Here is a 19,405-nt window from a genome sequence, read left to right as displayed (position 1 = left end):
CCTGCCCCACCTTCTCCTGCTTGCCCTGTGCTGGCCGCCAGGTGGGAGGCAGGCGTCACTGTGAAGGGTCTGACTCTCCCGGGGCCTCAGTGTTCCCATCTGTGAAATGGGCATCTCTTGTGACCACCCTCCCACAGATCTGGGTTTGTGAGTAGGAGGGGGAATGGGTGGCCAGTGGAGACCCATCTTGGTGTGGCTGTGGTTTGGACCGTGGCTGGCCTGTGGGATGCAAATGAAAATCCAGGCATTAGGTCATAGGAGAGCTTCAGGGGCTAATTGATCAGTGAGGGGGATGGGCAATCACTTAGGTACTCAGAAGAAATTCCTGTAATGCAAAAGACAGTAGTAACATTATTTGTCATAACAGCAACATTAGTTGAACAGCTCCTTCTTTTCAGGTGATGGGCAAAGTTTTTTTACATAGCAGTCCTCAGAGAGTAGGTATGATGATTGTTTCCAATTAACACAGGGAGAAACTGAGGCCCAGAGACATTAAGTGACTTGTCTAAAGTCACACAGCTGGGAAGTGATGGGCCTGAGATTTGAACCCGTGAGCTGTCAGATCCCAGGGCGTTATTTGTTGACACTGGCCTCTGTTTACACTGAGCCCTGGAAAGGGCTGTTGGGATGGTTGAACATAGAATCTGTAGCGGACTGTGGAGCCTCCTAGGGATCTGTGGAGGGCAGCTGTTGGGAAGGGGCTCAGGGTACCCAAAGCAGAGTATCTCCTGGGGGGCTGAACCCCCAGGCTGGAGCTGCACTGAAGTGGAATCTGGTAGCTGGTGAGGTGGTGAGCTCCCCATTTTTCCCAATCAAACCACTAAGAGCTCAGCTTCAGTGATTTGCAGTTGACTCTTCAAATGTGCTCAGGGCCTGTGGATGTTGAGTCCCGTCCTTGATTTTACAGGAGAGGAAACTGAGGCCCAGAGAGGGTTTGTTCCTTGTCTGCGGTCATACAGTGAAGTGTGACAGATGGACTCCTATGATTCCCCCCTCTCCCGTCCTTGGCTTCTGGCCATGCTTCCCAGCTGCCTCTGCTATGAGATTTGCCCCTGGCTGCTGGATCAGTGCTCAGAGTCCAGGCAGGAGCTGGAGAGTCCATGGTGTCCCATGGCCTGGATGGTTAACTCTAGAGCCTGGGAACATGTGGTTGGTACCTGTGGCTATAGCTCCAGGCAGGAAAGTATTGGATCAACTGGTTTGGCTATGCCATCACCTCTTGAAGCTGCAATAGATGCAGGATGAGACTGAACTTGCTGGGAGCCTGGAAACTATGTGCTGGGCCTGTCAGGGCTGGTCACCTCTCACACCCTGGCTTCCTACCCAATTAACACCAGTAACGATCATAGTGATAGGAGAACTAAAGGAACTGTGCGTTCTTTGGCCAGATGTCCTAGGTTCAGATCCCATCTCTGCCATTTTCTGGCTCTGTGACCTTGGGCATATTTCTTAAGCCTCCCTGTAACCCATCTCCCTCACCAGTGAAATGATGATAATTATAGCACCTACCTTGTACCAGGGTGTGGGGATTAAATAAGTTCATTATGTAGCATCCTTGGAACATTGCCTGCCATCATGTAGGCGCTAAGCTGGTGCTATTAACTGTTATCATCATTGTTCTTCTCTTCTTGTTATTGTTTACATTTTGCATGATTTCACTGAATCCTCTCCAGACCTGTATAAGATAGGTACTATTATTCTGTTTTACTCATAAAGAAACCATGGCTCAGAGAGGGAAAGTGACCTACCTGAGGTTGCACAGCAAGTGAGTTTTGAGCCTGGGGATCAGAGCCAAGAATGAATTGGCTCCAAGAGCCTGTGGCAGAGGGGACAAAGACAGAGCTCCTGGAGCTGTCACCCTCCCTGATCTTCGGGTGGTATTGTCCTCTCCTCACCCCAACAGCACCTCAGGCTGGGGACTTTATGCCCATTTATGCTGATTTCATCTTGATGGGGTCCTGACAGTAAGTGAAAGACACTGGCCTTCCCCCAGCCACCCACCCCATATTTTCAGATGAGGAAATAGAAACTCTGGGTAATTTCCCCAAGGCCTTAAAGGTAGTAAGTGGCAGACTGGGACTCAAACCCTAGATCCTGAGCTTCTGAGAGCAGCCCCCTGCCTGGCAAGTTCAGGTGCTCTGGATGCATCACACTGTCCTGTTCATTCATTCATTTATTCACTCATTCAACAGCTGTGTAACTGAACGTCTGCTCTGGGCCTGCCACTGTTCCAGGCACTGGGGGCCCAGCAGGGACCCTGGCCTCCTGTCCACTCACAGTGGCTTTCTGATGGAGGAGATATAACCACACTGAAACCACTCCCCCTGCCCCCCAGGCACACCATGGGTCTGAAGAATTTGCCCCACCTTGTCCAAGTCCCTCTTTCTTTGCTTTCATCTACCCCCACCCCTTGCTCCAGCCTCATGACCCTTGTACTTCCTTGAACACTCAGGCATGCTTCTGCCTCAGGGCCTTTGCACTGACTGGGTCCTCTGCCTGGAGCTCCTTTTCCCCTGCTGGGCTGTTTCTCTCTCACTCCTTCAGCTGTTTGCTCAAATGTCCCCTTTTCAGCCAAGGTCAATTTCGACCCTCTGTTTAATCCTCAAAAACTTCAGTAGCTCCTCTCCCTGGCTTTAATTGTCCCCACTGGACATAATTTATATTTTGTTTGTTTATTGTGAATAGAGGCCCCATGAGGGTGAGGATTCTTTTTTTCCCAGCTGTATCTCCAGCGCCTGGCACACAGTAGGTGCTTATTAAGTATCTGTTGAACAGATGAATGAATGCCAGAGAGGTGGGAGACTCTCCCCCCAAAGAGTCCTCTAGTTTTGGGTGGGACTGGCCTGTGTCCCCAGTGGAGGTCGGTGGGGGTCCCCCTACCTGGGCCAAGCCTCAGGGGCTGGAGGCCGGGTGGGCAGGAGCAGTCAGGACTTACTGCCCCTTGGGGGATCAGTCGGATTAAATTTTAATCCTCCTTCCTTCTCTGCGGGTTCCTCTGAGAGGCGGACACAAGGGTCTATCTCTAAATGCCACGCCGGCTGGAAAACGCGGCTTCCTGCCGGGCAGAGCCTGCCTGGCTCTTCTGCAGGCTGGACTCAGGTTCATTATCCATTCGGGGCACATGGACCAGGCGCCAGCATGCATGGGGGAAGCTGCCTGTGTGGGCGGGGCTGGGCAGGTGCACACAGATGGCAGAGCAGGAGGCAGGGTTGCTGCAGGCCCCAAGGGGCAGGAACGGGCAGGGCGGGCAGGGCCGGGATTGGGAAAGGCTTCTTGGAAGCAGTGGGTGGGCCATCGACCCGAGGAGGGCTTTCTGTGGGGGCTGCAGCACAGGTGGAGGCTCACAGAGGGGACGGGCTCTCGTTTGATCTTCAAAGGGAATGTGTAGGGGCGGGAGGTAGAGGTCTGGCAGGTGTGGGAAGAGGCTCACACTTTGAGTTTGGGTACAACAAACACACACACAGCACTAGTGAAGGATGTTTACACATCCTTATACAAATAAGCGACAATTTGCATGGTGCTGGCACTGTAGAAGTTCAGGGCAGTGGGCAATCCAGGCAGACTTCGTGGATGTGACTGGAGCTAGGTCTGCACAAATGGGCACCGCTGGGAAAAGGTAGAAGGATGCTTCCAGTGGAGAAGATCACAGCCTGTTCCAAAGATGGTGAGGAGGCAGAATTCACGGAGGCAGGGCCCTCCGGTTGCTAAGGGATGAGGAAGAAATCAGAGAGTAAGAACCAAGTCCTTTTTTGTCTTAGATTTTAAGCATCTTCCTAGTAAAGTGTGTATACAGTGTGGTTAGGACTAAGCTGGACAAAGATGAATACTTCTATCAGTAATAACCAAGAATGTGAAGCATTTTGTAGAGCATTTTGGGGATTCAGGCACCCCAATGCCCAGCTTCAGACTCCCTGCCCCCTCGAGTTGTGATAGGGGCGTCCCAGGCTGAGCCCCGCCTCTGCCTCTGTCTCTGTCCATCATAACTAGCCCTGGAGTCCAAGGCTTCCTCCAGATTCCTGTGCACGTAGAGACTGATGTGCTCTTGAGTTTGTTAACACGAGCCCATGAATTCCGCCTCAGCACTCGGTCACTTCCGTCCCGCACCTGGAAGGGCTCTGGATGGGGTGTTTAGGCTGCAGTTTCAGATGAGGAAGCTGAGCCTGGGGGGAGGGGTAACTGCTCCCCTGAAAGGCTGCAGCACTTGGCAGGTGGACGTGGTGTGGAGGGGAGGGTGGTGCAGCCTGGAGTGGGGTGCGGGGGGTCCCAGACTTCCTGGGTGGGTGGGTGGGTATTTCCTGGTGCTGCCTTCTCTCTGCAGAAGAGGAGGGTGAGGCTTGGAGCTCAGGCTGGAGGAGCTAGAATGGTGGCTTCAAGGGGCGGGGGGCTGGCCAGGGGTCTGATCAGGGTGCGACTCTGGCCCTCCTGCTCAGGAACTGGAACTATGTGTGTTTGGGGGGAGCAGTTCATGTGTGCATGTGTGTGAGCACATGTGTAATAGTGGACAGTTATTTTCATGTGTGCAAATTGTGTGTTGGAGACATCTTGCGGGGGTCACGTGTGCACTTGTACCCCACACAGGTATGTGTTTGTTTACGTGGGCAGACCTACTGAAGGCTGTGTGTGTGTGTGTGTGCATGCACGTGCGCGCACGCCTTTGTGTGACTCAGCATGTGTGAGGCGTGTGATCCCTATGCATTTGTATGTCTGTGCACGTGTGTGTGTTCCGAGTGGGATGACTCTGTGTGGATACACATGTTTGAGTCAGCACGTGTAGGGCTAAAGTGACTTGCTGAGGGTTCAAGCAGAGCGGACTCCCAGATGTGGGTCCCTGATGGACCCCACCTGGGGGAGGGACCCCGTAGGCAGGACATCCACCCCCATCCTGACCGCCTCAGCTCGCTGGAAACTACCTAGCAAATTACCAATGGCACCCTCTCCACATTGCCCCCACCGCCCCGCCCCTGCAAACTGGACCAGAGAGGCTGGGAGCCAGGATGTGCAGCATGAGGTGGAAGAAGCACCCCCGGGAAGACGTGAGGAGGTGGGCCTGCCTGTCCCAGCCTTTATCGGCTACTTTAGCTGGGTGACCCCAGCCTCAGCTTCCTTGTGTGTAATTGGGGCTGATGCTAGAAGCTTCCACCATGAGTACCTGCAGGAATCCAAACGGACAGGGCTTACAAGGGATCCAGGCCTGGCATGGATAGGGGGTCACCTGGTGTGAGCCGTGGCCTTGTCGTTATTGTTGACAGCCATAATAACAGCTAGCCCTTACCTAGTGCTCCCCACATGCCAGATCCTGATTTTAGCTCTGATTTTAGCTTGGAATGTGTGTCGATTCATTTAAGTCTCTCAACAGCTGTGTGGGGCGGTGCTGCTCTTGTCCCCATTTTGTAGATGAGGAAACTGAGGCTCAAAGGCGCTGAAGGGACTTGTCCAGGACCACACAGCCGGCACGTGGATCAGAGCCCAGTCTGGCTACCCGTGTAGCCTTGCTATTGACCACCCTGCTGTCCTGTGTTCCAGCGTTGCGGCATCTTTAGGACTGCTCCATGATAGGTTGTTTTTTTTCTTCCCCGCTGGGTGACCTTTTGGAAACTGAGTTGTCTTAAAAAGGCCCCAGGGCTGCTCAGGGCTTCAGTGCAGAGCCTGGGGGAAGGCCTGTTAGGGACCAAAGGTGCTCTCACACCAGCTGTATGACGGGAGAGTTGGCTGCCCTGGGCTGTGCCCCGTCACCTGGGCTCCCTGGGGCTTTTGAAGGTCAGGAAGGGTCTCCTCCCTGCTCTCTTCCGCAGGGGCTGCAGGAAGGCCCCTCCCCAGGTACTTGTGTTCCCGAGACAGTGAGGATGTGGTAGAAGATGGTATCCTCCGTGGTTCATCGGACACAGGCTTCCTGAGGCCCTGTATGGGGTCTGAGACCCGGGCCCAGGGATATGATGTGGCAGTTTTAGTGTCCACTCGCTCCAGCCCTGCCCTTCCTGTGTTTGACATCACCTCTTTGTCCCAATGGGCAGTTGCCCATCTCACAGAGCCTCATGAATATGCACAAACTCCTATTCATTCCTCAAAGCCCGACTGTGTATCCCTCCTTTTACCTTTCTGGAGAGAGTGACTCTGAGCCACTTAATGACTCCCTCACATACCTCACATACCCTTCCTGCCTGAGCGTACTAACCTGCCATCACTGCTCATGACTAACTGCCCACTAGCCTCAGTTTATTGCAGATAGAGACCAAATATTATTCGTTTTGTTTCATGCTGTGGTGCTTAATACAGAGTGGCTGCTCAAATATTTGGGGAAGCTACCCTGTCCTCTTGCCACCCTATACCCAGTCCTTCTGGTCCAGCTAGGGAATTCTTCCATCTTTGGTCCCCCATCGCTAACAGTTTCTGGCTTTGTGACGTGACCAGGGCTGGGGTGGTCTGCGGTGACTGCCAGACTGGTACCTGCCACAACTCAAAGAAGATGCGGGACCTACGTCTAGTGGAGGGCCTGGATAGGACCGGCTCTTGTCTTTCTCCCTTCTTGGAGCCTAGAGATCAGAAGAAAGACTTCTTATACTATTTTCCTGGGCCTCAGTTTCATCATCTGTAAAATGGGGGTACTTCTATCTCCCTGACTCCATGTTATGTGTGATTCAAATACTAATAATGCATGCCATGTACCCAATGCTTGACTCATAGTAGGTTCTCAATGAAATGGCTTTCATTAATGATAATCATCTGCACCCACCACCTCCCACCCGCAAGATTTTCTGGCCCCCAGCCACACTCTGAGGCTGCTGCTCTCAGGGTTCTGGCTTTGCACAAAGGGGGCCGAGATCATGGCTTGTTCTTGGGTGGGCTGGGCCCAGGGCTCTAGGCAGAGCCGTCCTCGGTGCCAGCTTGAGCCCACCTACATACCTGCCCTCTGTCACCGGGGCTGGGGGAGGGGTGAGGCTGGCCCTCAGCACGCCTCCTCCCTGCTGTGACACCTGGGCCTCCAATTCTGTTGTCAGCCGTGTCCTCCAGGGCTCTGGGTCACTCCCGTTTGGTGGGTCTGGATTGGGGGATCACTGGGGGAACCTTTCGATCTAATGATGGTGCATTGCTTGGCCTGTCCTCCCAGTCCATGCTGAGTCCTGGCTGGTCTCCCTGAGTTGGGCTGAGTCATGAGCACCCAGCCTGTCCTGGGTCACGGGAGGGTCTCAGATCTCCCATGTGTGCGCTGTGGGCACCCCACTTTCCATTTGATAGAGACACCCCCCGAAGCCACCTTTCCCAGCTCTGTGCCCACCCCATCCCCCAGCTGGCCCAGCCAAGCAGGCCCTGTGGTCCCAGAACTGGGGGCCTGGCCCAGACATAACGTCCACCTTTATGGTCAGGGTTCAGCCTGTTGAATTCGCAGTCACCTAGCCCCTTCTGCCGTATGTTCCTGTTTTCCTAATAAGTCCCGAGTTGTGAGTGGGGAGGGAGGCGGGGAGGCCCCAGGGCAGCTCAGAAGTAGTCACATGATTGTGAAATAGAAGAATCCTAGAAAGGGTATCTTCCCCACGCCTCTATCTCACCCTCTCTCCCCCGCCTCCTCCCCCCTCACTGGCGGCACCAGCTCCGAGGTAATTGGAGACACCCAGCCGGCTTCCAGGCTTCCAAGGCAGAGGAAGGCATCTCGAGGCCTGGCTGGGGATCTGTGCCCACCCCGGGCCCTGGTCGGGGGGGCGTTGAGCTGGGGGCTTCGGGGGAGCCCGCACCAGAGAACAGGGTGTGTTTGTTCGAATCGAAACTTGGCGGGCTTGCCAGGGCTGCTGTGGGGATGCTCAGGCCTCTCTGTGTTGGTCTCCAGCCCAGGGAGGGCTGGCGAGGGGGACCTTCCCCGCCCCCCACACCCGCCCCTGGGGCCTGGATGGGCGTGCTGGACTGGGCAGCTGCTTGGTGTTCCAGGAGGAGGCCTCTATTTATAATCTGTTCTCTGTGTGTGTGTGTGTGCGTGCGCGTTGGGTGTCTTATTTTTTTTTTTTAATTCTTCCTCTTCTCCGTCCCCCTGCAGAAGAAGGCCGAGGCTGCACATCGGATTCTGGAAGGCCTGGGGCCCCAGGTGGAGCTGGTGAGCTGGGGAACAGGGTGGGGTGCTCTGGGAGGGGGTGGGTAGCTGGAGAGGTGGACAGGGCGGCAGGTGGGTGTGGAGGCAAGGAGGAAGTTGTCTGTTGCCAAGTGCTGCCCTGTCCTCTGGAGGAGGCAGGAAATCCACCCTCTGATAAGAGGGACAGGCAGATAACAGTGGGCAGGTGGGCCGGGCCGCACTGGGGGTGAGGTGGGGATGTGTAGTCCTCCGGCTTTGCTCCCAAGCCCGGCCAGTCAAGCTGCAAGATTGATAAGTTGGAGTCCAGCCCATGTGGTCTGGCTGATCGCGGAAAGCCCGTGCTCTGGGCCAGGTGATCTGGGTCCAACTCCCAGGTCTGTTACTTTGTAGCTGTGTGACCTGAGCAGGTGTCTTAACTTCTCTGTGCCCTGTTTCCTCACCTGTAAACTGGGACAAATAATAGCACATACCCATTAGTGAAGATGAGCCATACACCTTTTTGTCAAGCCCTGAACACACCACCCCTTAGACAGTAAGGGTGGAGTGTTAGTTGTTAGTATTACCATTGTCAGTGTCATTTTGCTGATGGGAAGATGCCAGGTCAGCAGCAGAGCCTAGAAGCAGACCCAGGCCTCTTCTCTCTCAGGCACCTGTCACCCTCTGTGTCACCAAGGGTAGGAAGCACGGGAGTGTGGAAACTCCTGGCCGGGGGCTTTGGAGTCCTGGGAGAGATGACCAGAGCTCCTGCCTGCCCGGGACCAGTGTCCCATGGCGTGGGTGGGTGCAGAGATGTGGGGGGCAGCATGAGGGACACGCCTGCTAGATGGTGTGAGGGTCTCTGTGTGTGTGTACCGGCTGGGGGGCAGAAATAAAGTTTTATGCATCTGGAGCCTAATTTTAAATCTGACCCCACCTTGTGTTTGCCGCATGGCTTCGGGAAAAGGACTCAGTCTTCTCATCTGTGAAATGGGGACGCTGTGGATCTTGATGAGGGACCAATGTAGTCGTGCGCAGAAAAGGCTTGCTGGCACAGCACCTGGCCCACGGCGGGCACTCGGCGTTGTGGTTGCCTCAGAGGGTGGAACTGTTGTCCCTGGAGTTTTTTCTGCAGTGGCAGCTGCTCCTCAGCCTGGGGGGCCGGCTGCTGATGGGCTACTGTGGAGCTGTGAGCAGCTGGCCTCTTCCTGTCCCCAGGTCCTTGCAGGGGGCAGAGCCAGACAGGGAGTTGGGTGGGGGTAAGGGCTCCTATGGCTCAAGGACAGGGCCCAATGCTCCTCCTGCAGTGGGTGACAAGCTCCCAGCCTGAGCTCTTGCTTCCCGTTGGGCATGCTTTCTGAGATGTCTCTCACAGCCTCTTTTTAAAAAAGCTTTTAAGTAGCTTTATTGAGACGTAATCCACGCGCCATACAATTCTCCCATTTAAAGAGTACAATTCACTGGTTTTTAGTATGTTAGCAGATGTGTGTGAGCGTCTCCACAATTGACTTGAGAACATTTCACCCTCTCAGAAAGAACTCTGTTCCCTGAACTATCACCTCCTTATCTTCCCCCTCCTCGCCTCCCACCCCTTCCCCCCCCAACCACCAATCCGCCTTCTGTCTCTATGGATTTGCCTGTTCTGAACATTTCATATCAGTGGAATCAGACAACACGTGGCCTTTTGTGCTTGGCTTCTCTCACTCAGCTTCCTGTTCTTAAGTGCTTGTGTCTTGGTTGCCTCATTCCTTTTTGTGGCTGAATTGTATTCCATTGTACGGATGGACCACATTTAGTTTATCCTTGTAGCCATTGATGGGCCTTTAGGTTGATTTTGCTTTTGGCCATTATAAATGAATCGCTGTGAACATAAACATACAGATTTCCGTGTGGATATGTGTTTCCCTTTCTCTTGGGTGGATATCTAAGCCTGGACCTGCTGAAAGTGAAAGTGTTAGTCCCTCACTCATGTCCGACTCTCTGCGACCCCATGGACTGTAGCTGACAGGCTCCTGTGTCCATGGGATTCCCCAGGCAAGAGTACTGGAGTGGGTTGCCATTCCCTTCTCCAGGGGATCTTTCCGACCCAGGGATCGAACCTGGGTCTCCCGCATTGCGGGCAGCTTCTTTACTGTCTCATCCACCCAGCTGGATCATATTCATTCTGTGTTTAACCTCTTGAGGAATTAATTGCCAGATGATTTTCAATCCATCGCTCCACCATTTTCCATCCCCACCAGTCAGCTGCTGCTCACCTTGGTTCCCCTTTTCTTGCCAGGGGGGCTGCAGGACTTGATTTGGCCCCTCAACCATGTCTAGACCTGGAGGCCCTTCCTTTCCCTCCTGACTTAATTACTCCCGGGGTCTCCTGAGTAGGCAGGGTGGGCCTAAAGGGAGATCCCTGGGTCGGGAGGCCTGAGGAGTTCCGCCGAGAACAGCAGGGTGTCTGTGGGCCTCACAATCTCGGTGATTCTTTCCTGGGTCTTTGGGGGAGAGGACGTTGTCCTCTGCTTGGGGTTCTCAGAGAGGAGGCTCCCTCAAGGCTGGTGGCACAGGAGGCGGAGGTCTGGAGTGACTGGGGGGGGCTGTGTGGCTGTCACTGGAGTCCTTTTGAAGTCCATAGGCTCTTGACTCGGTGGCCTTCAGGGGGACTGGAGAAGGGACTCACGCTGACAGAGCATATACCTTGTCAGGCCTTGTGGAGATGTCACCATCCATTTTCTAGGTGAGGCTCAGAGAGGGCAGTGCCTTGCCCAGACACAGCAAGAGATGAGGTGGGGAGGTGTGCAGAGCCCAGCCAATTCCTCACAGGTCTGCCCTCTGTCTTGGGTACCACAAGGCCCGAGTGGCCAGAGGTATCCTCCAAGCAGAGGCAGCTCAGAGGAACACTCTTTGCAGAGAGCTACTTCGTGCTACGCAGGAGTCCTGTCTCAGGCTGGGAAGGGGGGCCTGGTGCTGCTGACCCCGGGTCTCAGGTCACTGGGTAGCACCACTGGAGAGTCCAGTTCCCCGGGGGTCTCTCCCATCTGCAGCCAGGGAGCAGCCAGCCGAGGAAGACAGTGACCTGGGGGGAGTCCTGGGCCCTGCAGGAACGTGCGTGGGCAAGAGAGATAATAGCGCGGGCAGCTCCGAGCGGGGCTCGGCCCTCCACCCCTGCGCCCTGGGGACCAGGCCGGGCCCAGAGGAAGGGGCAGCCCAGCCCCCACCTCCTCTCCATACCGCTCTGAGTCACTGGTTTCCTTCCTGTTCAGAGGTGTTATTTTAAGAATGCGGTGTCACCAGAGGACTGAGGGCCAGCGCTGACGCTTCGTTTCTAGCACCTCGTCCACCTGGTTCTTCTCGGCCACCCGCCGGCTGCCTGCCCTCAGGCCTCAGGGGGAGCCCCTTCCTTCTCCCCAAGACCTAGCTCCTCTTTCTTAGTCATTTCTGTCCCAGGCCTTCCAGTCTGGCACATCCTCCACTGTGTGCTCTCTTTCTCCCTCCTGACTCAGCTGTGCCCCCATTTCTAGAGGAGGAAATGCAGGCATGGAGGGGGTGGGCCTTCCTATCGGAACCCCAGCCGCTCCCCCACTCCCGCCCTGCCTCGCTCCTCTGGGGTCTGGGCCAGGGATTTCCCCTCCTAAATCTTTTTTGTTGTTGTTGTTAAGTTTATTATTATTATTCTTGGCTGCGTTGGGTATTTGTTGTTGCGGGCAGCCTTTCTCTAGTTGTAATGTGTGGGCTTCTCACGGCGCTGGCGTCTCTTGTTGCGGAGCACCGACTCTAGGCGCGCGGGCCTCAGTAGTTGTGGCAAGCGGGCTTAGTCCCGCTGTGGAATCTTCGCCGACCAGGGATTGAACCTGTGTCTCCTGCAATGGCAGGCGGATTCTTAACCACTGAACCACCAGGAAAAGTCGCACCTCTTTGGTCTTGGGTCGCCCTGGCAACAGGTGAAACCTGGACGGTAGCAGAGAAAGCTGCTGTGGGTGTGAAGGCCAAGGTGGCCTCATGGACAAAGCTGAAGGCCATGCCTCCCAGGACGGAAGCGGGTCTTGCCTGGCCTTGTGCAGCCCCCTGTAGGTGGTGAGGAGGGGCCCTGGGGGGAACCCCCACCTCTGGCCCTGCCCCCTCCCCCCCAACAGTGTACCAGCCAAAGTTGCCTTGTGATCCTTCCTCACTCCTACGATGGGGCAACGAATAGCCTCCTGAGGCCAGAGTGTTTCCTTCCTGCCCAGGTCTGTTTATCTCAGAGTGCCCAGCGAGTGTGCCTCCTTGGAGGACAGCCCCTCTGGTCAGAAGCAGCACACCCCACGATGTTCTCTGACTTTTCCTGGCCTCTTGCTGAAGGCCACCTGGAGGGGCAGAGTGCTGTGTCCTTGTCTTATCCAGCAGGGCTGGAGGGTGAAAGTGATCCCTTCCCTGCGGGTTTGGCGGGTCAGAGGCGGGCTGGGACCCCACTGCCCTCCCGGAAGTCTGTCTCCTCTTTTCTGGCCCATCCCACCGTGTAGAAACGGGCCACCCCCCTGCCTCTCACCCCCAGCCCATCACTGACACCTGGGGTCTCTCTATGTTGTCCTTCAGCCCTTCCTGGCCTCCTTAGACTGTGGAGACTGCCATCTTTAAAAGCAAAATAAGGCAGTTGAGTCGCCAAATCTGACACTTCCTGGGCTTCTTGAAAGCCCTATAAGGTAGTTCCTGTTTGCTCTATGCCCATTTTCCAGATGAGGACGCTGAGGCCCTGATTGTTGAAGGCATAAGCTGACAGTTAGCAACAGGAGCGCCATCACTTAAATTGGGACCCATCTTCTCCCCGAAGTGAACATGTAAGGCATGCCCACTCCCGCCAAGCTTGTGTTTTATTAGCTTGTGGCGAACATAAAAGACCTGATGCAGAGTCACCCGCGATTAAGCACAGCATTTAATGCCCTGGAATTAAGCACAGGCATCTTTGTAGGACTCCTTGCCGTCCCGAGATGTGGGCTGTCAGTCGTGTGCAGTGAGGTGTTAACCTTCTCTGGTTGGGAAGTTCTGCACTGAGTCTGACCGTGGTCTCTCCTGCTGCCCTGCTGTTCAGATACACAGAGTGGGGCTGGGGAAACCTTCTTGATGAGAGCCAAGCACCTGGAAGAGCAGCTGACCCAGCGTTGGGGGAGATGGCCTGTGCCAGCCATGGGGCAACATCTCCATCCTGCGGGGAGTAGCTGAGCTTGGGGCCTGGAATTGCCTGAGGAGTGGCGAATTGTCCTCAGCCAAGGCTGTCCATGGAGGTCAGGAGGCCTGTCTCTGGGGAAATGACAGGTTGGACCTGTGCCATGCTGCTTGGGGGTGGTCCCCATCAGCTGGGATGACGCCAGGAGGTGTGTTCAGCTCCATCTTCAGGGGCTGGTTCAAGGGCAGGGCCTGATATGCCATCCTCCCTCACCTCAGGGCCCTACCCCGAGGCTTCAGGACACCACATCTCCATCTTCGCCTGCCCAGCCTGACCCATCACCCTCTGTACCTGAGTCTTGTACCACCGTCATCCATGGCTGCCTGTGTGGGTGTGTGAGACAGAGAGAGGGAAGGCGGTGAGAGGAACAGGAAAAGAGGCCAAACACAAAGAGAGATGCACAGACATGCGGGAGGAGACGCACAGAGAGTGCAGGCAGAGAAGGGTAAACCCCTCCCTCCAGGGCTGGAGCTGAGAGGTGGGAGTCAGGTATCAGCTCATCTCTTTCTAGCCAGAGGCAAATGTTTTAATCTCTCAGAGACTAGGTTTTCTCATCTGTAAAATGGAGATGGTAATTGTATCAGTCAGTAACTGCTGTGTAACAAACTGGCCCCAAATTTAAACAACAGGTTGATATTTCCCACAAGTATAGAAGTCAGCTGAGCAATTTCTCTTGATGTGAGCTCAGCCCACTCACATCTGTGGGCAGCTGGAAAATCAGCTGGTGGTTCTAGCTTTTGGCTCGGATGGTTCTAGCTTTTTGGCTAGTGCTGCTGTTCTCCGTGCCGGCTTCTTGCCTCCAGCAGGCCAGGCTACACTTGGTTTCTTGAAGGTGAGGGGCAGAGGGAGCAGGCGAACAAGAGAGGAAGAAAGAGCAGAAAGGCTTCGTCTCCTTTCACAGTTTGCATATGTCTCATTGGGGCTTCCCTGGTGGCTTAGTCGGTAAAGAATCTGCCTGCAATGCAGGAGGCCCAGGTTTGATCCCTGGGTTGGGAAGATCCCCTGGAGGAGGGCATGGCAACCAACTCTAGTACTCTTGCCCAGAAAATTCCATGGACAGAGGAGCCTGGCAGTCGACAATTCATGGGGTTGCAAAGAGTCGGACACGACTGGGCGACTAATGAACAAACAGAAAAACAAAACACTGGGTGTGGATGGATGCAAGGTGGGCAGGAAAAATTGCTTCCATGAATATAGTCACTGCACCCTGATGGTGATAATGACCCTGAAAGTTCTTGGGCCTCTCAGTCTTCTAGGCATGGCTGAGAGCTTTGCATTCATTATCTCGTTGGATCTTCACAACAACTCTCCGAGTTTAACCCCATTTATGGATGAAAACCTGGGGCACAGATGGGCTGAAGTCACTCCCCCAGAGACATACAGCTGGAAGATGCCAGGGATGTGAGCCCGGGGGGTTAGCCTTTAACTGCAGCCCTGCCGTCCAGGAGAGAGAACACACAGCATCTAGCTCAGCTCTTGCCCCATCGCAGACACTGCAGCAACTTCCTCCTTTTGATTTGCACACTTGTTGTTGTTGTTGTATATGGACCCAGTTCATTCATTTCTCACTGCTGTGTAGCCTTCGAGGTGTAAACGAGTCCTTACTTCCTCATTCCTTTTTCTGAAGGTGGATACTTAGCTTGCTTCTTTTTAAAACATCTTTGGCTGTACCATGCAGCATTTAGGATCTTAGTTCCCCGACTAGGGATTGAACCCGTGCCCCCTGCATTGGAAGCATGGAGTCTGAACCACTTGACCGTCAAGGAAGTCCTGGCTTGCTTCTAACGTGTTGCTGTTATGAATAGTGCCTTCCAGGCATTCTGGGGTCCATCTTCTGGTGGGACACAGTGCCTGACTGTTTTCCAGGGCACCTGCAGGAGGGGAGGGGGTCCTCTGGCACACCTGCCTTCACATCTCTGGGGCACAGATACCTGTGTATATTTCCAATGGCTGTATGCACGCCTTCCTATCTCCCCACGTCTTTGCCAACCCTTGGCACTGTTGGGCTGTTTTCTCTTCTGCCAGTCCCTGGTGGTGACAGGGTAGCTCACCGTGTTCGGACAGTTTTCTCTGTTCAAGACCGTTACTGATCTCAGCTCACCTGGGATGTGTGTGCTTGTCCTTGGGTGCTCATGCCAGCCCTGCCCTGTGTCCTGCAGGGCAGCCATGGCGGCCCTGGGGGAGGGGGTCATAGTACCCATCACTGCGCCCAGAGGGTCACAGTCTGTTCCTGGCTGGGGCTGTGGGCTGGGTCCCCATGTTCCGTTTCATGCCTGCCGGCGGCTGGTTCTCACACCAGTGGACAGCTCCCTGATGCCAGGGCCTGGGGCGCCGCAACAGGGCAGTGGCCAGCCCAGCCCGCGCCAGCTGCCCATAGTCCTGGCCCGGCTCTGACCTGCCTCCCTCTCTGTTTTCTTGCAGCCATTGTACAACCAGCCCTCCGACACCAGGCAGTATCATGAGAACATCAAAATGTGAGTCCTTGAGGGCAGCCGTGCAGACGCGCAGTGGCGTGGGGGGCCCGGGATGGGATGTGGGTTCTCAGTTCCCGTCGGGGCTCCCAGCCAGGGCCGGGTGCTGGAGGAGGGGACAGAAGGGGGTGATTTGGGCAGGAATTCTGGGCCAGGCAGGGCCTTGGATGGAGAGGCAGAGGTGATGAGGGGCCAAGGGAGTGGCCCCATGAAACTTTGGGAGACAGACCGTGGTTTGGGAGGGTGGGCAAGCTGCTTGCATAGCTTCTGAGAGACAGAGGTGGAGGTCCTCCTCCTGTTTGAGCTGAAGGAAGCTGTTACCAGGAGGAGGAGTATGTGCTCGTGGGGGTGGCCGTGGAGTAAGCAGGGACCCTGTGCTTTGAGCTACGATGTAAGCATAGTTAGGACTATCTGTGGTCCACACAGAGGGGCCCGTCTGTGACACAGCCCAGTGTGGGAGCACCTGGGAGCACTCACCCAGACCTAGAGGCTTTGGAATGGCCAGTATGATATAGCCCAGTGAAGGGGCCTTTTCCCAGATGAACACCAGAAGTGGAAAAATATCAGTGAAGTGCCACGCACAGTTGGCGTGGGCCGAGCTGGGAGACCAGGGGCACCAGGACGGTGCTGGTGGCCAGTGTCTTTATGTGTCCAAGTTGGGCACCAGGCGTTGAGGAATTGTGGCTGTCAGAAAGAGGTTGGCTTTTTTCTGGGGATGCATTAGTAGGAGTATAGCCTCCTTGGCCGAGGAGGGGATATTACCTCATGTCGTTATCCAGGAGTCTGAAAGGTCAGAGGGGTCTTGCCTGTTGAAGAACATGTGGCTGTGAACACTCCGGGGGTGTTAGGTTATAGGTAGGTCCTTTGGGATCACAATCTTTGAACTGTTCAAGGTTCATTTTTGTGTGACCTCAGGAGGGCGGTGCTTAGCTGGTTCAATGGGCAGTCCAATTTGGTCTGACTGTCCGAACTTCCTTGGGGTGGAGTTTCAGGGTGTATGTGCGGCAGTAAGCTCCCCATCCCTGGGGGCATGCAAGCCTCCTGATGGTTTTCAAGTATCTGCAGGTGCTGGACTAGTTGTTGGGGAGGTCCCTCCTCTTGTAGTGTTTGGACCCACATGACTAGTCTAGGCTCTGGTGACCCAACAGGGCCACCCCCCCTTGCAGCTCCCAGTGGCTGATGAAGCAACCTAGAAAAATCTCTTGTTGCCATCGAGGTCCTTGGCTTATTTGGGCTTGGGAGTACCCGCCTCACCTTCGTTGCTGCCTGCCACTCAGCCTGTGGCTGGCAGGGGCTATGGGGTATCCTGTCCAGGGGAGCATTGGGGTATCCCTGGGTTTTCCGTGTCCTATGTGGCCTGTGCTTTTGTTTGGCCTCGAGAGTGTGTTCACTGCTCAGGTACCAAATCCCTCTCAACACTACATGGTTTATTTTCCATTCAGGCCACATTAGTCCTTTATAAAGCTTCCTGGGGCCACTGCTGGGGGTAGGGGAGCCCCAGATGGAGTTTGGGTGAGGGCATGGGGCCCTTTAGGGCCTCTCATGGCTGGTTTAGGGGATGAATGTGGCATGTTCTCAGCTGGGCAGAGCCTACTGGAAACATTCAATCGTTCTATACACATTTATTACACTCACTGTGTGCCAGACCCTGTTCTAGGACCTGGGGTCTTACTGTGTACAAGACGAAGTTCCCCATACTTTCATTAAGCTTTGTCTAGCAGTGGAGGCAGAAAACAAGTTAAGTAAAAGAGAAGATATCAGCGAATAAAAAGTACTGCGGTCACATAGCTGTCTTAAGCTCTTTATGCTTTAATATACTGAGTTGTATTTTTCCTTTCAGCATAACAATTTTTGATAGCAGTATTATTACACTAGAGGTCTTGCATACATTTTTTTCACTAGACTACAAATGAGTAATACTTTAGGCTGAATAGCGTGGATGATTTCAGGTTATAAAAATGGCCATAGGATCCAAACAACAAAGGCAAAAGGTATCCATACAAATAATACTAACTGATAAGATACTGCTACATATAAGTAAAATAAAACTATGAGTTTACTGAAACCAGTGCCCAATTTTTATATCCTATAATCTTCATCAGAGGACAGTTCTCCTCTACTAGAGTACATTTTGGCTAAGTAGGTAACTGCCTAGTGAAATTTACTCCAAATCTAAGTCACAGATGAACATGTTTAAGTTTAAAACATAGAGATAAATAATTTTGAGATTTCTTCAGTGATAAAGTGGTCTGTTTCATGTTAGAAAAATGTATCTGTAAGCAAGTTATTTGAATTGCTCTCTTCTTAGAATTTTAATTTTTTTCCCCATAGTTTGCCACTGAAATCATAATCACTTCTGTAATTTTAGTTTCAGTGTGGTCATGATTAAATCAGTGCGGTCGTTTACTTTAAAAAATACAATGAAGGGACTTCCTTGGTGGTCCAGTGGTTAAGACTCCACTGCAGAGAGCATGGGTTCCATCCCTGGTCAGGTAACTAAGATCCCACATGCTGTGTGACATGGCCAAAAAAAAAACAAAGACAAAAAAAAAAAGATGCTATGAAGATGGCAAACAGGCTGATGGGAGAGAATGTGAGGGGTGACTTAGCCAAGGGGATCGGGGCCAGGGCCTGACAGCTGAGGGAACATTCAGAGACCAAGCAGCAGCTGGCATGTAGACCCTTCCCCCCACCACAGGCAGGTGGAAAAGGCGTTGCAAAGGCCCTGGGGCTGGACTGAGCTGGCGGGATCACAGAGAAGGCTGGCATTTCCTGAAGGGGTAGGTGAAGGAGAAGAAGGTGCTAGGCAGATCACCTAGGGCTGGTGACGAGTTTTGGGTTTATTATCTGTGCTAAGGGAGGCTAGTGATGAGGTTTACGTTAAGTGATGTATGGGGTTTTTGTGAGCCCATGGTCTGGGGGTGGGGCAGGTTGAGGACCACAAGCATCTGGCTCACGAGGCCAGTCACTCTTGGTGCCTCGGTTGCCCCATCTGTGAGATGGGTTGAAGATTCAATGAATCCCTCAAAGTTATTCAGTATCAGGCATGTAGGAAGTGTTCTGTGATTTTTCTCACTTCATCAACAGAGACCAAGAGAGTTCTCCTCCTCATTCATTCACTCATTCATTCAGCAGATATTTAGGAACACCTGCTCTATGCCAGGCACCATTGTGGGCCCCGGGGAGAGAGCAGTGAATGAGGAGGTCTGCCATTCTGGTGGCTCAGACAGATCATAAAAAAATACGTCTGTGATATAATGATAGCTTGATAAGGACAAGAAGACAGATCAGGCTGGGGCTGGGGTGAGGCGTTCTCTTTTTCAGAGTGCAAAGCTTTACCAGCTCACCCCGACTAGGGCTCCTCCCAGGCTCCCTCCCGTCCCACCTCTGTAATCGCCACCAGGTGGAAGGTTATCCCTTCCCCAAGGACCTTGCCCTGTCACTTTAATTTCTCTGTGTCTGCGCGCTGGGGCCTCTGAGTTAAAGTTAATTTCACGCTTGACTTCCTGCTGCACTGGCAATTTCGGACGTGTTGAAGTCACCTGTACCCACCTCGATGCTGTCCTCTGCCACCTGCCTCCTCGGGAGGCATGGGGGCGGCCGCCCATGCTCCTGGCAGGGGCAGGGGTGGTGTGGGAGACTGGTTGCAGTCTGGTCTTAGCCCTAGTCCTTGGCAGTGACTCCGCAGACCTCCCAGGCTTTGGGAAGCAGGGG

General features: G+C 54.0%; 1 protein-coding gene across 1 annotated transcript in view; it reads left to right on the top strand.

The window, feature by feature from the left end:
* Positions 1-19,405, top strand: part of NCOR2 (nuclear receptor corepressor 2) — a 234,501-nt gene that overhangs the window by 99,284 nt on the left and 115,812 nt on the right. The window contains 2 exon segments of the mRNA XM_043442529.1: positions 8,024-8,080; positions 15,642-15,694. Coding sequence (XP_043298464.1) covers positions 8,024-8,080; positions 15,642-15,694 — 110 coding nt within the window.

The sequence above is a fragment of the Cervus canadensis genome, chromosome 1, assembly GCF_019320065.1.
Source record: "Cervus canadensis isolate Bull #8, Minnesota chromosome 1, ASM1932006v1, whole genome shotgun sequence".
NCBI classification, from domain to species: domain Eukaryota; kingdom Metazoa; phylum Chordata; class Mammalia; order Artiodactyla; family Cervidae; genus Cervus; species Cervus canadensis.
Note: the sequence above shows the minus strand (reverse complement) of the source record. Positions and strands in the feature narration are given on the sequence as shown.